The following is an 18,194-nucleotide window of genomic DNA, read 5'->3' as shown; positions in this document are numbered from 1 at the left end:
GAAGTTGCTGTTTAGAAGCTGCTTTTGTTACTCTACAAGATAAGCATAATGTGTTTCCTTCACATGCTCAAGTGCAGTCCCTGTTCTTGTAGATCATGCTAGTCAGAAGATAATGTCTTTTAGATGTGTTTGAGAGGGAATATTATTTGACTTACCATCACCTTGGTCTTAGGAAAAGGCGATAGAGGTTTCTCTGCCTTCTGAGAAATGCCTTGAAATCCCAAGTTTTTACCTCCTGAACAGAGAACTCATGTAGGGCCATCATACTCTCAGGTAAAAGCATGTAGTGTGGAAAGATGCAGGTAAGTTTCAATGAAAGTTGTTTTGGAATCTAGAGGAATTTCTTATGGTATAGTTTGAAGTACAGAAATTATGAAAGGACTTTCAAGACTGCACTACGTCAAGTATAGGAGAATTTAGATCTTTTGCCTCATCTCTGATTTACTTCATATGTTTAAAAAAAATGTTTCTGCTTTGCCACTTAGCAGTTAGATGAATTGCTTTCCTCAGACCAACTTCTGCCCTCCTTTTGTGACTAATCCTCTTTCTGATATATGTAACTCCACTCAGGATTCTCAGCAGACTGCACCGATAGGATTAGCTGTAATAGCCAGTGTTTGTACGACACTTAGTGGAAAAGTTGCTTCAAATCTATGTAATTCCTGATTGTTGCCCAAGGCAATCAATATACTTGCAGATCTAGAAATAATCCTAGTAAGTGGAGCTGCTCCATATTGTAGAGCTGCAGCCATAGTCAGTAATACATCCGAATGAAGCCTACAGCTTTAAAGGCTACTCTCAATATGTTTTTAATTCTTGAAAACCTCTTCTAGCTCCAGTCTGAGCAGCTTTGAGCTATCTCCTCAGTCACAACTAGAGGTACTAGAAATGATTTACAAGAAAAGATCGCAGTAGTGCTTTGTCTTCTGTATGTTTGCTTCCAGTCACTAGGTTTTAAATGCTGCTGCTGTTCCCAAACTGCCCAAAAAGGAGAGCAATGTGAGCTGAGCTTTGTAGCTTACTTAGTAAACAAATTAGTAAACAAATGTAGCTTGTTTATTCCAAGTAATGCTGCTGATAGTGCTGCCTTGGGAACATTCACAGCTTTGGTTGGACTGAAGCGAATAAAGACAAACTAGGAAGAAATCTAATATTTACCAGTCCCCTTAAAGACTTTCATGTAGGGAGAGGAAAGTGAATCGTTTGAAGTTGTCAAAAATGGAGTGGGCAAATCTAGAGTTGGGTTTAACCAAACCTGAATTTGTCTTTCTGAAAAAAATCACAAAATGGAAGAGGCTTCACCACCTTCCTAGCTAGAACCTGGACTGTGTAATAAAGAAATATTTCTATAGCCTCTAAAGGCCGGGGGGGAATGGTTCCTTACTCTAAAGGGGAAGCTACATAACTCCTCTACATTATAGAAATCTAAATTTAAGTGAGATTAGTCCCATATCGGCACTAGTGTCTGCTTCACTGACAGATGGTTTAAAGAGGTAAGGCAGCAGCAAGGATGGTGCAGAGCTTCTGTCCTGTTCATATCTGGGGTTGCTTCTCTGAGCAGTGGGATCATGGCCATGCTCTTCACTTTTCACCCAGTGGGATGTCACAATTGTTACTCAATGACTTTTGGGGACTGGCAGATGGCTGTGGATCTGAAGGTGATGATTGCTCCAGTGGTACCCAGCAGTTGTTCAACAACTTTTAAAAAGCATTTTTGTTGTTGCATACCATCTATGGGTTTGAATCCTTGGATGGAAGCTGCTAAGGGGTCAGGTGCAGTAGTGCTGCACTTCACTGTGTTTTGTTGCCCTCTTCAGGCCAGCAACAAAGTGGAAGTGGATATGGAGAAGGCAGAAAGCTTACGAGTGACAAGAGGAGACTTCTTTGCGTCTTTGGAGAACGACATCAAACCGGTGAGTAGGCAGCATGCGACTTGGGCGATAGTCACGCAGTACAGTTAATGATGCAAGAGAGCAACTTCCTTCTGGGATCAGACGTGCTGTAATGCACCGTGGTCTGAGGTATTGTATCCTGTGTTGTAGGAAGGAAAGCAGGGAGCTGCTCTCTGCCTGCAACAACAGTAAGGCTCTATTTTATACCTTTTCTTCCATGCAAGAATCTTAAAAAGCAATAGAACAAATAAAGCAGCACAGTTTCTTCTCCTTGTTGTATGTACGCTCTCCCTTTTATGCTACTTCAGTCAATCGATGTCAGCTTTCATGCGGACTGTAACAGGAGACTTAAGCCCCGTTTTTGAGAATTGTCTTTAAATGACATAGATTCAAAACACATTGGTGACTTGCACTGATTAGAATATGTGCTGAGGATACGTGTAAAATAAATGCTGCCTCTCTTAATATAGGCATTTGGAACCAACCAGGAAGACTATGCGAGTTATATCATGAATGGTATTATTAAGTGGGGTGATCCAGTAACAAGGGTATTGGATGATGGGGAGCTGCTTGTTCAACAGACCAAGAACAGCGACCGTACTCCACTTGTTAGCGTTCTTCTAGAAGGTAAAGTTATAAAAAAATATATACATATGTATTTAAAAAAAAACAACTTGTGTAAACGATTTTTATCTGTTGCCCACATGGTGGCTGTTATATCCTGCAACTGCATGTAGAAGTAACATATAGGAGGAAAAATAGAATTAATTTCCTTCTCTATATTGGGTGAAATTAGTTTAGATATTAACACTGACTTCTCAGCATGAAATTTGAGGGGATGATCTAAATCCTGGTCTTGGAACAACAGAAAAGTGAGTGTATGCGGTTGATCTAAATGTGGATGTTTTACAGTTCAAACATCTTTAGCTGAGTTAGGTATCACTATTTGATTTCAAGTCATTGGAGATCTCAACAGTGTTATCAACTGAGTTCAAACAACAGTTCATCTGGCCACTTTTCGGTGTGTACTGTTAGAGGAGGATTGCCCTCCATCAACACTGTTGTTGACTATGAAGAGTCTAGGAAGCTAGTTCAATATCTCTGTTGCAGATATTAGAGTGTACATTATTTACCACTTCCCTCTTTCTTTTTCTTGAAGTCTAAAAGTTTGGATTGCTTCTATTGCTTAGTGGTTTGTTGCTTTGAAATTAAACCCTGAATAGCTTCCCCTGAATAATTCTGTGTTTGTGGTCAGCATATTTCAACATATTGCTTGTATGCAGTACCTTACTGTATTTCAGATTGATTTGTACTCGGTGTATAGATTCAGATGTGTTTTGGTCTTTGAATTATCCTAGTGTGAATTCAGGCAAATTATAAGTTGTCTTTGTCAATATTTACTTGGCATTCATGCTGTTTGCTTGTTTACCATGGTACCTCCAGAAAACATATCTTTAAGGGGCATGAAAGTGGTTTAGAAAGATTCTGCAAAATACAAACACATACTGATTTTGCTGCAGTGCCCTCTTCTATAAAATATGTCTCATTCTCTTTTGTGTTTGTTTCATGGCAAATCAGACTGCATGTGCTCAAATAGTTGCATTAATTTCCTTCATCTGGAGGACTGGATTGCAGAAAGAGGGAGTGTTCCCTCTGCAAGTAGAAGAAAAGGGCACTTCACACTGCAAATACCTGTGAAAAAAAATCATAATCATATTTAAAATATCATCCATGCTGAGCCTTACCAGAAATGTTTTCTCCTTTGATTTTTTTTAATTTTGTTTTTCCTTTGGATCAGGTCCCCCCCACAGTGGGAAAACTGCTTTAGCAGCAAAAATAGCTGAGGAATCCAACTTCCCCTTTATCAAGATCTGTTCTCCTGATAAGATGATTGGATTTTCTGAAACAGCCAAGTGCCAGGCTATGAAGAAGGTACTTCTGCACCCTCCTCTTTTGTTTGATGACAATTCAATTCTGTGTACTGTAGTAGATTGAAAAGTGAATATTCCTTGAGATTGTGCTTTCTTTCCTCTGTAGGTCCTAAATTCCTATACACGTGTTTGTTTAAAAAACTAAATGAATGTTTTTTGGGGCACTGACACTCATCCCATGACACTTAGTTTCTTTAGGAACCCTTTTGAAAAACCCAGCAAACACTGACCAGTGACTGTTAAACAAAATGACAGCAGTTCAGTAAGCTCTGTGTATCACCAAACAGATCTTGTGAAAAAATGTTGGATATATTGCTTTGTGTAAAAACAGTGTTGTGTTAAAGCAGTGCTATCCCCCATCTTCTGAAAGTCTTCTGTAATAATGTACTAGGCCACCCAAATACTCAGCAAGTGCACTGTGGAATTCTGGAAGAGTAAAGTCAGTTGTGTGTAGTGTCCAAATGCTTTAGATTCTACACTAGTCTTCTCTTTATATTTAATTCAATAAAAGTCTCTTCAGTTGAAGCTCAATGGCAGAATCACTAGTATTATAGATTATTCTAGCTGCAGGAAAACTTTTTTTTTGGTATTGCTTGTGGTCAGTTGTAATTCCATATGTGATCACAAAGAAATGTTCATTGTGTGTTTGGAATTTATTTTCCTAATTAATAATCTGCTAATAAATGAATGCAGAGGGTTCTGGTTAAACTCCTGCTGCTGAACAGGAAGCAAAGAAGTGGCACCTTTGAAGATGCTACCTGTGCATGTTGCCATTGAGTTAATTAGCTGCTTTGATAATTGTGTTCCAGGCACTGAAAGATCAAAGGAAGCTCTTTAGATAGAAAGAATCACATTTGTTCTGGATGTTTTCAGGGTGCCTGACAGGGTAGACCTGAAAGAAGGCAAGGATCTTGCTGAAGGTAGCATGTATAAATTTATAGCTCACAGGCCTTTTGCTCATGTGTCTTCAAAAAAATGTTTGCTTGCTTTGTCCCAGCTGAGGAGATTTCATGTGATCGCTTTGAATAAAGTCTCAGGGTGGTTAGTGCATGGATTATGTGGTTCTGGAAGGGAAAATGTCAAGGTTCTGGCCCAGCTGGGTCTGATATATAGTCATAACTAAAAATGGAACAAAACATCTGAGCAGTGATGAGCAAGCCTGGAGCTTCGTCTCCAAAGATGAAGATAGGAAAGGCTCAGGGTTGCACTTGGAAGGAGCAGATCCTGTCTGAATTAAACTAGGAACAGTTTTGAGATGACAAAGTTTGTTTAAATTAGAGGTTTAACAACTTGGGGAGCAGGGGAAATGCAGACAAATTGAACAACTTAGATTGTTTCAAGTAGTCAGGTGGAAGAAAAGAAATTTCATTTACAGAAGCAATTTACTCTTCTGGCTGAATTATACCGGATTAGGCATGTAAATGAGATATGTTACTCTAAGAATAAAGAAATAACCCATTGCAAGATTGCATAGTTTTTAAGAGAAGCAGTGTGCTCACAGCTGGAAGCCCAGTTTGTAATTTAGATTCTAAAAGGATCATTCTGGATTTCACTTGAATCCAGGGTATGCTGGAGGTAGGCTTGCAATACCACTGAAGTCCTTAGTGCTACTCGTAGTTTAAATCCAATCTTTGCAGTTGCTGCTCTATAAAGGGTGATATGGAGGCTTAATCACTAGGTCTTGTTATAACCAATATCCAGCCTGTATATAAAAACTTCATAATTGCATTATGATCGTGGTAGTGTTTTTTTTTGTCTGTGTGTGTGTATTGTTATATTCTCAGTATTGCCCCAGCTCCAAAAACCAAAGGAAGGGTGCTCTGTTTTGTCTATTCTTTACAATCAAATGCAGCAGCAGCTGGCTTTTTTTGCAAAATGTATTGTGTAAATAAACAAAGCTCATCTCCGAATTTGAGATTGTCAGTGCTTTATTAAATGCAGGTAGAGTCTAGTCTTGTGGTACTTATGTTCTTTATTCTCTGTTTATTCTTCTAAATATTGCTGTGCTTAGTTAAAAACAAATCAACAGTTCCAATCGTGACTATTGTAGTTTTGCTGCTGAGATTTAACAGTGAGTCATTTTGCTGTTTTTATTAGATCTTTGATGATGCGTACAAGTCCCAGCTAAGCTGTGTTGTTGTGGACGACATTGAGAGACTCCTAGGTGAGTTAGGACAATGGGGAGTGTGTTGTCCGTTGTGCAGAAATACTGAAATATTTGCAGTATTGAAATATCACAAACCAGAAGTGGTTTGGAACTGTTTACTTTAGGAGCTTTGAACTGCTTTTTGTTACTGTCAAGTGGTTTATATGTGCAACTGCTTAATGGGCATTAAAATGCATTTTTCATTTCAGATTACGTTCCAATTGGACCACGGTTCTCTAATCTGGTATTGCAAGCCCTTCTTGTACTGCTAAAGAAGGCCCCCCCTCAGGTAAGAAAGTAATCGAGGAGGGAGATGCCTTATTCCTGTAATAATTTTGACAGTGGAGGGCTTTGTGTCTTGCTGATAACTGCTGTGCTGCCAGTGGTATTAGTGCTATTGTCTCTGATTCAGACAAGTTAATCCTAGCCTGCTGCTGTTCATTCAGTTAGACATTTCTAGGATAACCACAAAGGATTCATCATTAATTATCTAATTATTTAAGGGTGAATCTTACGGAGTTAGCCCTAGAAATACTAACAAAGGAAACAGGTTAAACCTTTACCATGTAAACTTCAAACATGCAAGCAGTCAGCTTTCTGATTTCACCAAGGAGCAGTACACTCCAAATTGATCCCTGGCTCAAGCACGTGCTCCCTTCTTATTTAGAATTGATTTCTGAGTAATGTATGATTGGGGATGCTAGGGTTTTAATTTGTTCTTAACTTGAAATTATCAGGTGTTAATTGAAAAAAGGTGAGTAAGGCTCCAGATTTTACATCTCTTTCTGGCCCTGTCAATTTGTACTTTCTGACTTGACGAGATTTAAGAAAATCAGAAGCAATAATGTTTCTGAAGCTTGCACTGAATGAGACGAGCTTGGAGGGACGCTTCTTTTTTGTTTGCTATTTTTCCTGTCGTTCACTAGAATTCTGTGCTGTGTGTGAAAGTATCTGCATGAATAAGTAACATGCTAACAGGAAAACCTTGAAAGTTGGTGTCAGGTAAAAGTAGAGAAACACAGCCTGGCTGAACTCTTTTTTTTTTTTTTTTTTTGTCATTTTTAATATCTTGGAAACAGTTATGTATGCATGAGTGTTGTTTTCATTAGATAGTTTGGTGAAAAGACCTTTCAAATCTAGAACTTTGAACTAAATTGTAATGCCACAGACCCTGAAGTTCCCCTTGTGACTGTCAACCTGGGAGAACAAAGATTTCTCCCAGTGAGCTGTCTGTGCCATGTGAAGCCTCTGATATCAAACTTGGATTCTGTTATCATGTAAGTTGGAACAGAAAGGCTGGCTGTATGCAGCTGCGCAACCCTGTTTTTGATAGCTGTAATCTCATGTAATCGTTAACCTATTGCTAGGTATTCCCATAGTACTAGGAAATGATTGTTCCCATAGATAAGCAGGAAAAAATAGAACATGATTTGACTCAGTAGTCCAAGGAATTTATAATATTAGGCTTTGCATTTTATCACTGTCCTCTGAATGTATTTTGCTGCTTAGTTGCACTTTTGTTGGCACCCAAGTCTCCCCGAAAGCAGGATGCCGGGCTTGAAGCTCTCAGATATTTGCCAAGTTTATGCATGTTGCTAGAGATTTGTACTTTGCAATGTTTGAAATGCCCTCAAGGCTGGAAGACTTTGGGTTGACAGCCAATATTATGGTGACTTAAGCCATAAATTGTTGGAGGGTAAAGAGTTTTCTGAGGAAATGTCACTGTTTGATTGATGCTTTTTTTTTCTTTTCTTTTAAGTGTCCACTATTGGCTACTGTAGAATAGGACATGAGGTTAGAAGGGCCTTTTATGCTGACCTACTTTTGCTGTTCTGATCATAGGGCTCTTTCTAGCATGTTTGTTTCTTGTGAGCTCTCTGTGATAATCATGTCATCTGGGGATTATTTCTTTCATTTAAAAAAAAAAACAAAACAAAACACCAAACACAACTGTGTATAAGATGTGGATTCATGCAGGAAAAGGCCAAGAGTTCTCTGCTGTGAACCTTTACTGTGAAAAAGATTGAATGTGGGCAAGGAGACTCTTAAGGCTTTTAAGCTCAAATGAGAAACCCACAAGGGAGATAATACTGCTGGTTAATCATTGCCCTTCGAAGTTCCCTCTGAGATCACTAGTTCCCTTGGGGAGCAATTTATTTGGAAGGAATGGCTGGTTTCAAGGGTTTTGGTTGTAATTTGAGATGCAGATAAATGCTTTAAATGTACATGAGTAGCATCAGTGGTACTAACCTGCTCCATGAGGTCAAACCGACGCAAATCTCTGTGGGATTGGGGTCATGGTTTAGGTTCATTCCTCATTCCTTGTAAAAACAGTGTCCTGGCTCATACCATACACCATACGTGTCCCAGTGCTGGGAGAAATTGTTGGCAACGTGCTGGGGAGGCAGTACCTGGCTTCCTTTTCTGTCAGTAGTTGCAGGGGCCCAAAATACGAACGCAGGTGATTTGAAAAGCTTAAGAATGGGAACGACAAAGCAGTTGAAAGTGCAAGCAAGGAATGAGTGGGAAGCAGAGAGCATTCCGGCAGTGCAGCTTTGCTGCTCCCATCTTTGTGGCCCAGATTATGTATTCACACAGTGTTGTCACATCACTTGCAGAGTATACTTAATGTGCAAGCAGCTTCCTACAATTACTGTAGGCTATGTGTGTAAGAAGAGCATTTCTGGGATGATATCTTATTAATTATGCATTGAGGTATATGTCTCTGTTAAATTGGTTTATGAAAGCTGCTTCCCAGATTTCCCTCTTCTTATTGCAACTATATTATTTTAACGCGGTGTGTGAAGGGCACATACTCAAACCTTCTGTTTTTCTAGCTTGTTTGTACTTTGCAGAAGTTTTGGGAGTAAACATGTTAGACTTGAAAAAAAATAAATTAGAAACGTTTGTCATTTTGCTTTAAATTCCCAGTCACTGCTCATGACTGCTAGTTCCTCTGAGCAATGCTTAAATAGTGGTATCTATTACTCGTTCAAGAAGACTGAAAAACATTGCATTTTGTTTAGCATCTTTTTTTAAACCAATTAAAAAGCTTTTCTAAAATGGACTGAAGAGAAGAAAATAAACCATGTTCTCTTGGGTCTTTATTTCAATCAAGTTTCACTGTGTTGTGCAGGAGAAGAGGCTGGGGGGGATAGAAAAACTGAAAAGGACTGTCGCAGCGGGGAGCCAAGCGGGAGAAAAGGACTTCTCTGAGAACTAAGCAGCAGCAGCTCCGAAAGCCGAAGCTGCTTCATCTACATGCAGAGTCACACAAGGCATGGAGACGCTCACCAGCCCCACAGAGGTTTCACATGTGCTTCCCTGCTGGTTCCTGTGAAAAGCTAACAATTGGCTCAAAGGGTGAAAGACCATTGCAGCATCCCCGCGCTAAGCTGGACGTACAATTTGTGCAGTGTTATGAAATGTCTGGCTTAGCGAGATGCTCTCGAACACTCTTGTGGATGCCCTTCCACTGTTCCCAGAGGCCCCCAGCCCCTTTCCTCTCTGGGACACAGGAGGCTTTTGCAGATTTATGAAAGTTGATAGGGGAAAGAGGAAAATAATCTCCTTGTTTGATATAATCCCACATGCATTCCCGATTCCACATCACTTGGTGTGAATTGGAAGCAACTCCAATCAATAGAGATGTTACGCTTACACCTGTAAACCTGGGGAGCTGCATTTTCTCCCATTACATGTGAAGAATCTCAAAACATATACTTAAAAATATAGAAGGGGCCAAAGTTGAGTGAGCAGCCAATGAGTATCCAACAGAGGCACTTCAGTATCCACCAGCACTTGGCTGTAGAGTATTTTAAGCTCCCTTTGCCTGGGGCTGGTGAGATGTGCTGAAATGATGTAATTTGAGACTCCGCTGACACACTGGGACTTCATTTGCTTGTAGCAGTCTATGAAATTCATTTATGATCTAGTTTGTCTTAGGTAGTCAATACAATAATCTGGTGCCTGTTAGGAAGTGAGTGCTAAGAAGAATCAATCTCGTAATGCTTGAAAATGTAGTCATTGAAAACTACTCCCTTTTTTGAACTTTGAACGCTGTAGTTGTCTGGTTATGGTTATGTCCTTTAGTCAGATAAAATCTGTGTAGTAGAGAGAGGTGAAATCTGGGGTTACCCCACTTCTAGAATGCAGTGGGGGCAAGTTGCACATCTTTGTCTCCTTAGCAGTGTGGAGGGAGCCTGGGCTTCCAACTGAGGCACCTCTATTGTCTAAAAACAGGTATGAGGAATCCAGACTTCGGTGCTGTGCTTGTATCTAATCTCCGTTAGTGAAGGAACTAGTCCTAAAACTGTCCTGATAATGAGTCTGAAATAAAATGATCTTAAGCTGTTGAAAAACCAAGTTCCTTCTTACGTGGTAGCTATGCCTAATCTTTGGAGGTTCACCTCCAATCCTGATCTTTTACAGGCCAAACATGGCATATGGCCTTTGCGATGGCTGTTGCAGAAATTAAGGATCAAAAAATGTTAAGTTTCTGAAAACAGGGGCAATTTAGCAGTGCATCTTAATAGCAAGAATAAATCCACTGCTACATGGTGGTGGGTTGTCACTGCAGAGTAATTGGCTGAGGTCAGCTTTTGACAGCTTGGCCTTATGGCTTTGCATGCTTTCGTGGCAATGCCTGGGGCAAAACATTTCTGACTTGTAGGTTTTCCAGTTGTTTGCTGAGCAAGTTGCCTGAAACTTTGGGAAGTACAAGGGACTCCTGACACTTAATTTTCTTTTAGTAATTGGTACAGCAGAGATTACGCTTGTTTTACGGTAACTGGTTTTCCAGTGGTTGAAGTTCAGAGGTAGCTGGTTGAAGTGCGTGTCTTTTGAAGAAAGCAGGGAAAACGAATGCTTTTTGTGGAACAGTTAAAAACTTGAATTACAGTTTTGCAGTTCAGCCCTCTGTTCTAACGAGTTTTCTACCATTCAGTCACCTGTGGGTCTTGAGTGTGGATCCTAACAGTCATGTGAAACCTGCTGAGGGATCAGCCCTCTCCTAGCTTGTCCTGTTACTTTTGAACCTTGTTAAACTTTTGTGTTCTTAGTGTTGGTATTGTTTACATTGAACAGAACTGTATGGTGAAAGTGAGTATCCTTTTGTTTGCTTTAAAACAAATGCATGATAATTTCATGTAGTGCTGTGTAGTTTTTATGGTGAGAAAGAGCAGTTTTACTCCCTCATCTCCTCCGCTGCTGCGCCGCTGATTTTACGGACCTTTCTGTTTACCCTTTTCCCCTGTTAATTTACCGAGAGTCTATTTATGGAAGTTATTCCATGTTTCTGCGTATCTTCATTGCTTTCCTCTAATTTCTCCAGCTCAGTGCTGTTTGAATTGATGAGGATTGCATACAGTCTCTGCAGTTAAGAGCACTGTGGATTCACACTGTAGAATAATGACTTCTGTTTTTCTCTTTTCCCATTCTAACAGTTTTTAAGTGTTTGCACTTTGAGTAATGCTTAGCATTGAGCTGACGCTTCCACAGAACTTGCCACAATGACTGATTCCAGTGGCTTTCCTAAACTGTAATAAGTCGCTCAGAGTCATTTTTGTGTGTCCAGTAATTGTCCTCTGGCCTGGTTTACAGCAAGTTTGGGATTCATGTGAATAAATGTGGCCATAGCAAGTTTGGTTTTCTACAGCTGAACTAGTTGTTTAGAAAACAGATTGCTGTGTGAGCCCAGAGCTGCTCTGGGAGGAGGTAAGTGTCATCTGGGCTTTGTTAACGAAAAGGAAGTATAGAAAATGAAATCATATGTAGAAACCTGGAGTTAGAGTAGGTGGAATTTGCCTCACTGATTACATTTCGTACAGAAATGTCTTCTGTTTTCTAAATGTTTGTCTTCTTCTGGTGAGACCTTTTAGTCTCTAGTGAAATTTCTACAGAGACTCCATTTTTGGTGTTATCAAGTATGTATTTCTTCAATGTAGAAGTTGCTCAGGCATCCTTCACGTAGTTAATGTGCAAGCTTGTTACTTCCTTGACCAATGTCTTATCTGCTGTGCCATGAACATTGCATGTGCTATAAGCTGTACTTTGGCAACAGAAACTGCCTTGCTGAGTGCAGCTGAGCATTTGTTGTGGTGTTTGTTTTTGTTTTTCAAATACAGTGCTCATAGTCCATGTGAAACTGTTATTAATATGTCCCTTACCCAAGCTGTTCTGCATTGTAAGAGTTGTGTAGGTTTCACATGCAGTAAAAAATTAAAAAAAAAAACACACAACAACAAGACAAACAAAAACAAAACAAAAACAACTGCTGTAGTTTGTAAAGCAGATAGTCTTGGTGGTGTAGTTTTGCAAGAGTGGGCTGGTGCATCTTTTGGAGGTCTGGGTTCTGTTCTAGAGTCTCTCTGACTTCCTTTCTATCTTGGTACCTTATCTGTATAATGAGAAAACTGTTTGAAGGTGCATAACAGCATACATATGTCTTTTTACATTTTATTTTAATAAGATAGCAAGATTTAGGCAGAAATTATTTACTGTGAGGGTGGTGAGGCCCAGGCTGCCCTGAGAAGCTGTGGGTGCCCCATCCTTGGAGGTGCTCAGGGCCAGGCTGGATGGGGCTAGGTGCAGCCTGGGCTGGTGGTGGGGGTCCCTGCCCAGGGCAGGGGTTGGAATAAGATGGGCTTTAGGGTCCTTTCCAACCCTACCCATTCTAGGATTCTATGGTTTCTCCTAATGGGGCTTATAATTTTTACTGACACGTACATCAGATATGTCAGTATTATTTATAAATTGAACAAAAACACGGAGGGTAGTGTGCTATAGAAGAGCCATGAAGGCAAAGTAAATCAGAATTGAGATGAAACTGTCTCCATCAAATCTGCTGATAAGCTCTGTTTCTGCATTCCTCTCATGGAAGATTTTAAACATGCATCAGTTCTGCTGTCACATGTGCTGTTATCCCAAGTATATCTTAGCAAGTGGAAGGCACCTTTTAACCTTTTCCTTGGGTGGTAACTTCAGAGCAAATGTCAGAGGCACTCCGTAGTGTTTGTTATCACACTTCTATGGTGCACGATCAGATGAGGATTTTAGTGTCCTTGGAGAACTCATTTCACACAGCTTCCAAGCCTGCGTTTAAAGTCTGTTTTACCAACCCCTTCCAAAGATGAAGACCACTGAAATTTTCAGTGTGTGTAAGTGAAAAGCTTGTCTGTTGCTGAGCATCATTTATTCTTCTCAGTCTAACTTTTTCAGATGAAAATAAGAACCTGGTGGGGGTTTTGTAATTCCTTGGTTTATGCTCCTTGTAGCAGCATAGATTCAAATCCCATTTGCTTACTCTCCACTGAGGGCATAGTTTCGTCATCTTTGCATTCATGATCTTACTGAATTGCTCAGACCTGGCTCCAGTTTGTAAAAGTGATAAAATACTTTTCTTTAAAAATGTTTCCCTGGCTATAGAATGACCATAAAAAAGGAAACAAAACATGCAGTTTTAAAGCTTTAGACCTGCAGAACAGAGGAGAAGCAGCAGCCTGCTGAACTGTTGTACTTTGCCACGCTTTCTGTGGATGTCATATGCTCAGGGCACCCTACAGGTATTTTTGAACACTCAGACCTTATTCTGCTTGCTCTGCTCCCCAGTTTTAAACCTGCTATTTCTCTCATCAGCTCACAAATTGGCTGCTTTTCCCCATTAGGTTTCTCAGGTTGTTCCTGTGTGAAGAGGTGTCTGAATCGTGAGTGCGGTACCTCCTGAGGTGTAGGCAGTGATTTCTGTACAGCAGTGTTAGCGCTGTGTTCCCCTGACCGTGCCTTTGTGCAAAGCTTGTGACCTGGGGCATGCTCTGGTTTCAACCTGCCAGACATTTCTTCCTTGTGCTGTCTGAGCTAAAAAACAAACTTGAAGTGAGCGCTTGAGTTAGTTACTGGTTCTGGGGCTTTCGTATTGTCCATCACCCAAAGCAGGAGCGTAATCTGCCCAAACACAAAAGGTCAGTGACATACAATGGCAGTCAGGGAAAAAGCATTTGTCTGGCTGTGAAGATGCCTGGTCTTCATCAAAGTTGTATTAAGTTTAAACAGGTTTTCATCCTTTGTCAAAGGAATGCAAAGCAGTTTGACTGCTCTGTAGGGATAATTTTTGTTGGTCTTTTTCTGTTGTCTTTTTTTTTTTTTTTAACGATCACTGAACAGATGTTTTGTGTCCTAAAGTCAAATCTAGAACTTTGCTCTTTGGGTCTGAGCACCAGCTGAACTTCTGTACAGCAAATGAGAAGGATACTGGGCCAGCCAGGCATCCTCATAGTCTGCGGGCTTTTTGTGTGCTGAGTCGGACTGATCAAAGCTGATACACTAATGAGAGCCTTCCATCAGCCATCACCAGTCAGTGTCTGAGCACTGTGTGGTAACATTCACATGGCATATGCAGGATGGACAAGCAAAAGTTGATTTTTATTGGCAGTTGATGTTTTCTGTTCTTCGTTCCCTAACTCTGTTATTTATAAACCCTGTTATTGCACAGGCCAGTGTGGAATTGGTGTGCTCTCTTGGCTTGAGCTTGGAGGCAGCCAGACATTGTACTGTCCTTTTATGCAACCACACTGGCAATGAGAAATCTTCTGAACTTATGGCAAGCTTTGCTATTAAAGTGTGAGTTGTAAAAACATTGGAACTGTCAGTACAGTGCCAGAGAATGTCACTAAACCCACAGGATTTCTTTAAAAATAAAAATGAAAAAGGGGGGAGGGGGGGTGGAAGAAGAGAGGATGATCCTCTGAGAAGTTGTCTGTAATTGAGCTTTTGGGAGTGGAGCTTTAATCATGCTTTTAAATTTAATGAGGATTCAGCTATTTATAATGACAAATTTAGCAGAAAAGGTAAGATAGGAAAGCTGTGAGTATTGGCGGATTCTGTGTACCTTAATTTTTGGACTCCATTGGTGCAATTACGCCAGACTTCTGGAATCTGATCCTAGTCTTGTATGATGGATGTTGACAACTTTCACTTACTGAGAGGTGTAATGCTATTAATTTTATTTTAAGTGGTGTTTTTAAATGGTCATTTTCTATTTTTCATTTGTTGTTAGCTGAAGCTTTCCAAGGTTGGTTCCAGTCTTCTTTTGTTTCTCCTTTTGTGATACTTACTCTGTTGTGTGGACAGGGTCGCAAGCTTCTCATCATTGGAACCACCAGTCGCAAAGATGTCCTGCAGGAAATGGAAATGTTGAATGCTTTCAGTACCACAATCCATGTGCCCAACATTGCAACAGGGGAACAGCTGATGGAGGCTTTGGAGGTGAGAAAAGTTAATGGATGACAATCTCAAAACTTGCTGGAAATGAATGATTTTCCAGTAGATCTGCATTTTGGAATGCTGTCCCACTTAACTGTGTCATAACAAGTATAAAACTTCTCTGAATTACTTTTTCATATGAAAAATGAAGGCAGAATGAGAGAACAGTAGATCTAGGAAAAAAGTTCGTGGAGTGGATTGAAAGATTTGAAGGATATGGAAGTGGTTAGCGAATATTTTTGGGATACTTAAAGTGGAGGGTGCTAAGCTTTCATGAACTGGAAAGTCAAATGAAGGTGATTGGTGCTGAAGATACAGATTCTTTGTAAATCTGCACTCTAAATGGCTTATTCCATGCCATAGTGGAAATTGTAGTGAAAATTGAAGGCTGTTAAAATAAGTTTAACAGGCAAATCTTTTGTGCAACCTGTTACCACTGTGATCATATCACCAAAGCCTGACAGATAAAGCCACTCTTGCAGCAGGTTTGGAAACTTATTGTGACTTGAGCCACTGTGTTCCTCCTAGACTCTAATCTGGAGAAATCCTGGAATGAATCATAAAAGCAAATAAATAACTGGCTGATAAAAGATGCTATGAAAAGAACAATTGTGGAATAAAAGAATTTAAGTGTTTTGCCTTGTCTGAAGACATTGCAACAAATTGTCCTTCTAAGCTAGAAAATGCACGCTAGCTTCTTGTTTGCTTTGTCCTGAGTTAGGTAGTATTATTCCTAATGACGGGATCCTGACTTAATTATTTTTCCAGCTCCTGGGTAACTTCAAAGACAAGGAACGCAGCACCATCGCACAGAACGTCAAAGGGAAGTCTGTTTGGATTGGTATCAAGAAGCTGCTGATGCTGATAGAAATGTCATTACAAGTAAGAATTTTTCTGGTCCAGGAAGGAGTGGGGTAAATATAGCAGTCTCAAGGGTTCCCACTTGTCTGCAGACTCCTACTTCAGCTTTGTGGTGGGAAGCTTTCGAGAAAGGTCTTTTTGGAGAAAAGACCTTTGGTGAGAAGGAATTTTCAGAACAAAGAAATCTCCAGGTCTTGGTCCATGGAGAGATCTTTAAAAACCACAGTGCCTATAGGCTGTTTAGAGCTGCATTTCAGAGGAGAGCATCTGGCAACTAGAGGGATTGGATTAACTTACCTTTTGTGAAATTTCTTCTCTACACCCAGCATGCTAAGCTTGCAGATAGCAATCACTTAGTGTTGCGTTTTTTTCTTCTTTTTTTTCTTTTTTAAGAAAAAGGTGCCTGTGCAGGTGTATGTGCTCTTTCCCTGAAGAAGATAAATCTGTCAGGCTGTTCAGCTGCTCTTCTCTTTATTTTCCACTTTCAGCACTTTAAAGAAAATAATTGCAGAGGGTAGAAATATGTAGCTCTTAACCCTCCCCCGCACCCATCATCTATGCCTGCAAGCCAGCCATCAAGCTCGTGCTCGACAGTATATGCATGCTAAAAATGAGAGGGTGTAGCATGCAGCCCTAATCCTCTGCGGCTGACATTTCAGCGCCCTTCTGAGTCCTCCCCCCCCTCACACGCTCTCTTTTCACATCAAATGGATTTAGCGCAGCTGAGTGAACTGTCCTTAGATCTTCCTAGGAGAGGCTGAGCATAAGCTAAGAGGCATGTAGTTTAGCAGCATATAAGTCATGTATCCCTCTGTTCACTATTCACAATTCTGTTAAAACTTGCACAGCACTAAGGATATGCTCTGACTAGATGTCACCTCAGGGAATAAAGTCATTTATCTAGATTACTTTTTCCTCTTCTTCCTTGGCTTTTAATTCCATACCTACAGGCAAGTCAGTAAGTCATTGCTCACATGTATTAAATGTATTTAAGGGGTGCAGGCCTCAGGGACTGCCTGGCTCTCTTGCAGTCCATTTCACTTAGCCTTGACAATGGATTCCTTCTTCTGACGCAGGACGTTTTCTTTTGCTGCTCTGACCTTAAGTGTTTGTTTTTGTCAAAAGTGAAGGTGAAGGTTATGTAAACTGTGGACAGTTGTGTGTCTGATGTGTGGGTGGAGATGCTTACCCCAGACTTGTTCACAGCATCGCCCTGTGGCTGCACACCTAGGACACTGTAGACAGGGAGTCTTCAGGCCCTGGGCAGTGCAGACAGGTAAACCGGTGTTGTGCATTTTTTTTTAACCAGGTAACAATTTTGTAGATGAGCCTATGACCAGTGAGGCTGGGGGGAGATGGGCAGAACTCCCGTGTTCATGGCACTCCTGAAATGTGGAAGAAGTACAAAAGGAAGGGCTGTTACTGCCAGCATAGATGGCTGGTAACCCACCTGTGTTTACTATACAAGGGTGGTTGGTAGTGATGTGACTTCTGTTACTACATTCAATTTGGGTGAATAGTACAAGGAGGTTAAATACAAAGACATAAACAGCTCAGATCTTTCACAACAGAGCATGTCTCCATCTTCACAACTGCTATTAATAAGGAAAGCGATACAGGCTGTCACTAAATAGAAGAATATTACCACAGTAATACCCGATTTGGTTTGCTTTTCCAGGAAAGGAGAACTTTATTAAATGAGATACTTAATTTTTCACTGAGCTAGAACACAGTGTTTTAGAAAGAGATTAGATCAGAAACCTGAGATCCTTAATAATTCCAAGTGATGGACAATGTTTCTCAAAATGTAAGTGATTAGGTCCTATGGTGAATGAATTCTTTCACCATAAAAATAGTCTTCCTTCCTTCCTTCTCTGTGGTCACTGAATTTGTGTTTTTGTTTTACTAGACTCGTAAACCTAACGTGTTCTATATGTAGATATTCTTACACTGTTTAAATGACTTCCAGTTTGTTTAAAAGTCAAATCTTGCTCAACTTCTCTCAGTATCAGTATCTTCTCTTGGAGTATCATAAACCACTGCATCGCTTTGATGCCTTGGGTTGCTTTGTTACCTTGTTTACAAACCTTGTAAACCCACACTTTT

General features: G+C 40.3%; 1 protein-coding gene across 1 annotated transcript in view; it reads left to right on the top strand.

The window, feature by feature from the left end:
• The window catches only part of NSF (N-ethylmaleimide sensitive factor, vesicle fusing ATPase), an 83,505-nt gene that overhangs the window by 54,540 nt on the left and 10,771 nt on the right, over positions 1-18,194 (top strand). Inside the window, exons 13-19 of the mRNA XM_068660766.1 lie at positions 1,818-1,913; positions 2,363-2,519; positions 3,691-3,824; positions 5,921-5,987; positions 6,179-6,258; positions 15,096-15,230; positions 15,996-16,109. Coding sequence (XP_068516867.1) covers positions 1,818-1,913; positions 2,363-2,519; positions 3,691-3,824; positions 5,921-5,987; positions 6,179-6,258; positions 15,096-15,230; positions 15,996-16,109 — 783 coding nt within the window. The remainder of the gene's footprint in view (positions 1-1,817; positions 1,914-2,362; positions 2,520-3,690; positions 3,825-5,920; positions 5,988-6,178; positions 6,259-15,095; positions 15,231-15,995; positions 16,110-18,194) is intronic.

The sequence above is a fragment of the Anas acuta genome, chromosome 25, assembly GCF_963932015.1.
Source record: "Anas acuta chromosome 25, bAnaAcu1.1, whole genome shotgun sequence".
NCBI classification, from domain to species: Eukaryota; Metazoa; Chordata; class Aves; order Anseriformes; family Anatidae; genus Anas; species Anas acuta.
The sequence above is the reverse complement of the archived record's forward strand: the minus strand, read 5'-3'. Positions and strand labels throughout refer to the sequence as shown.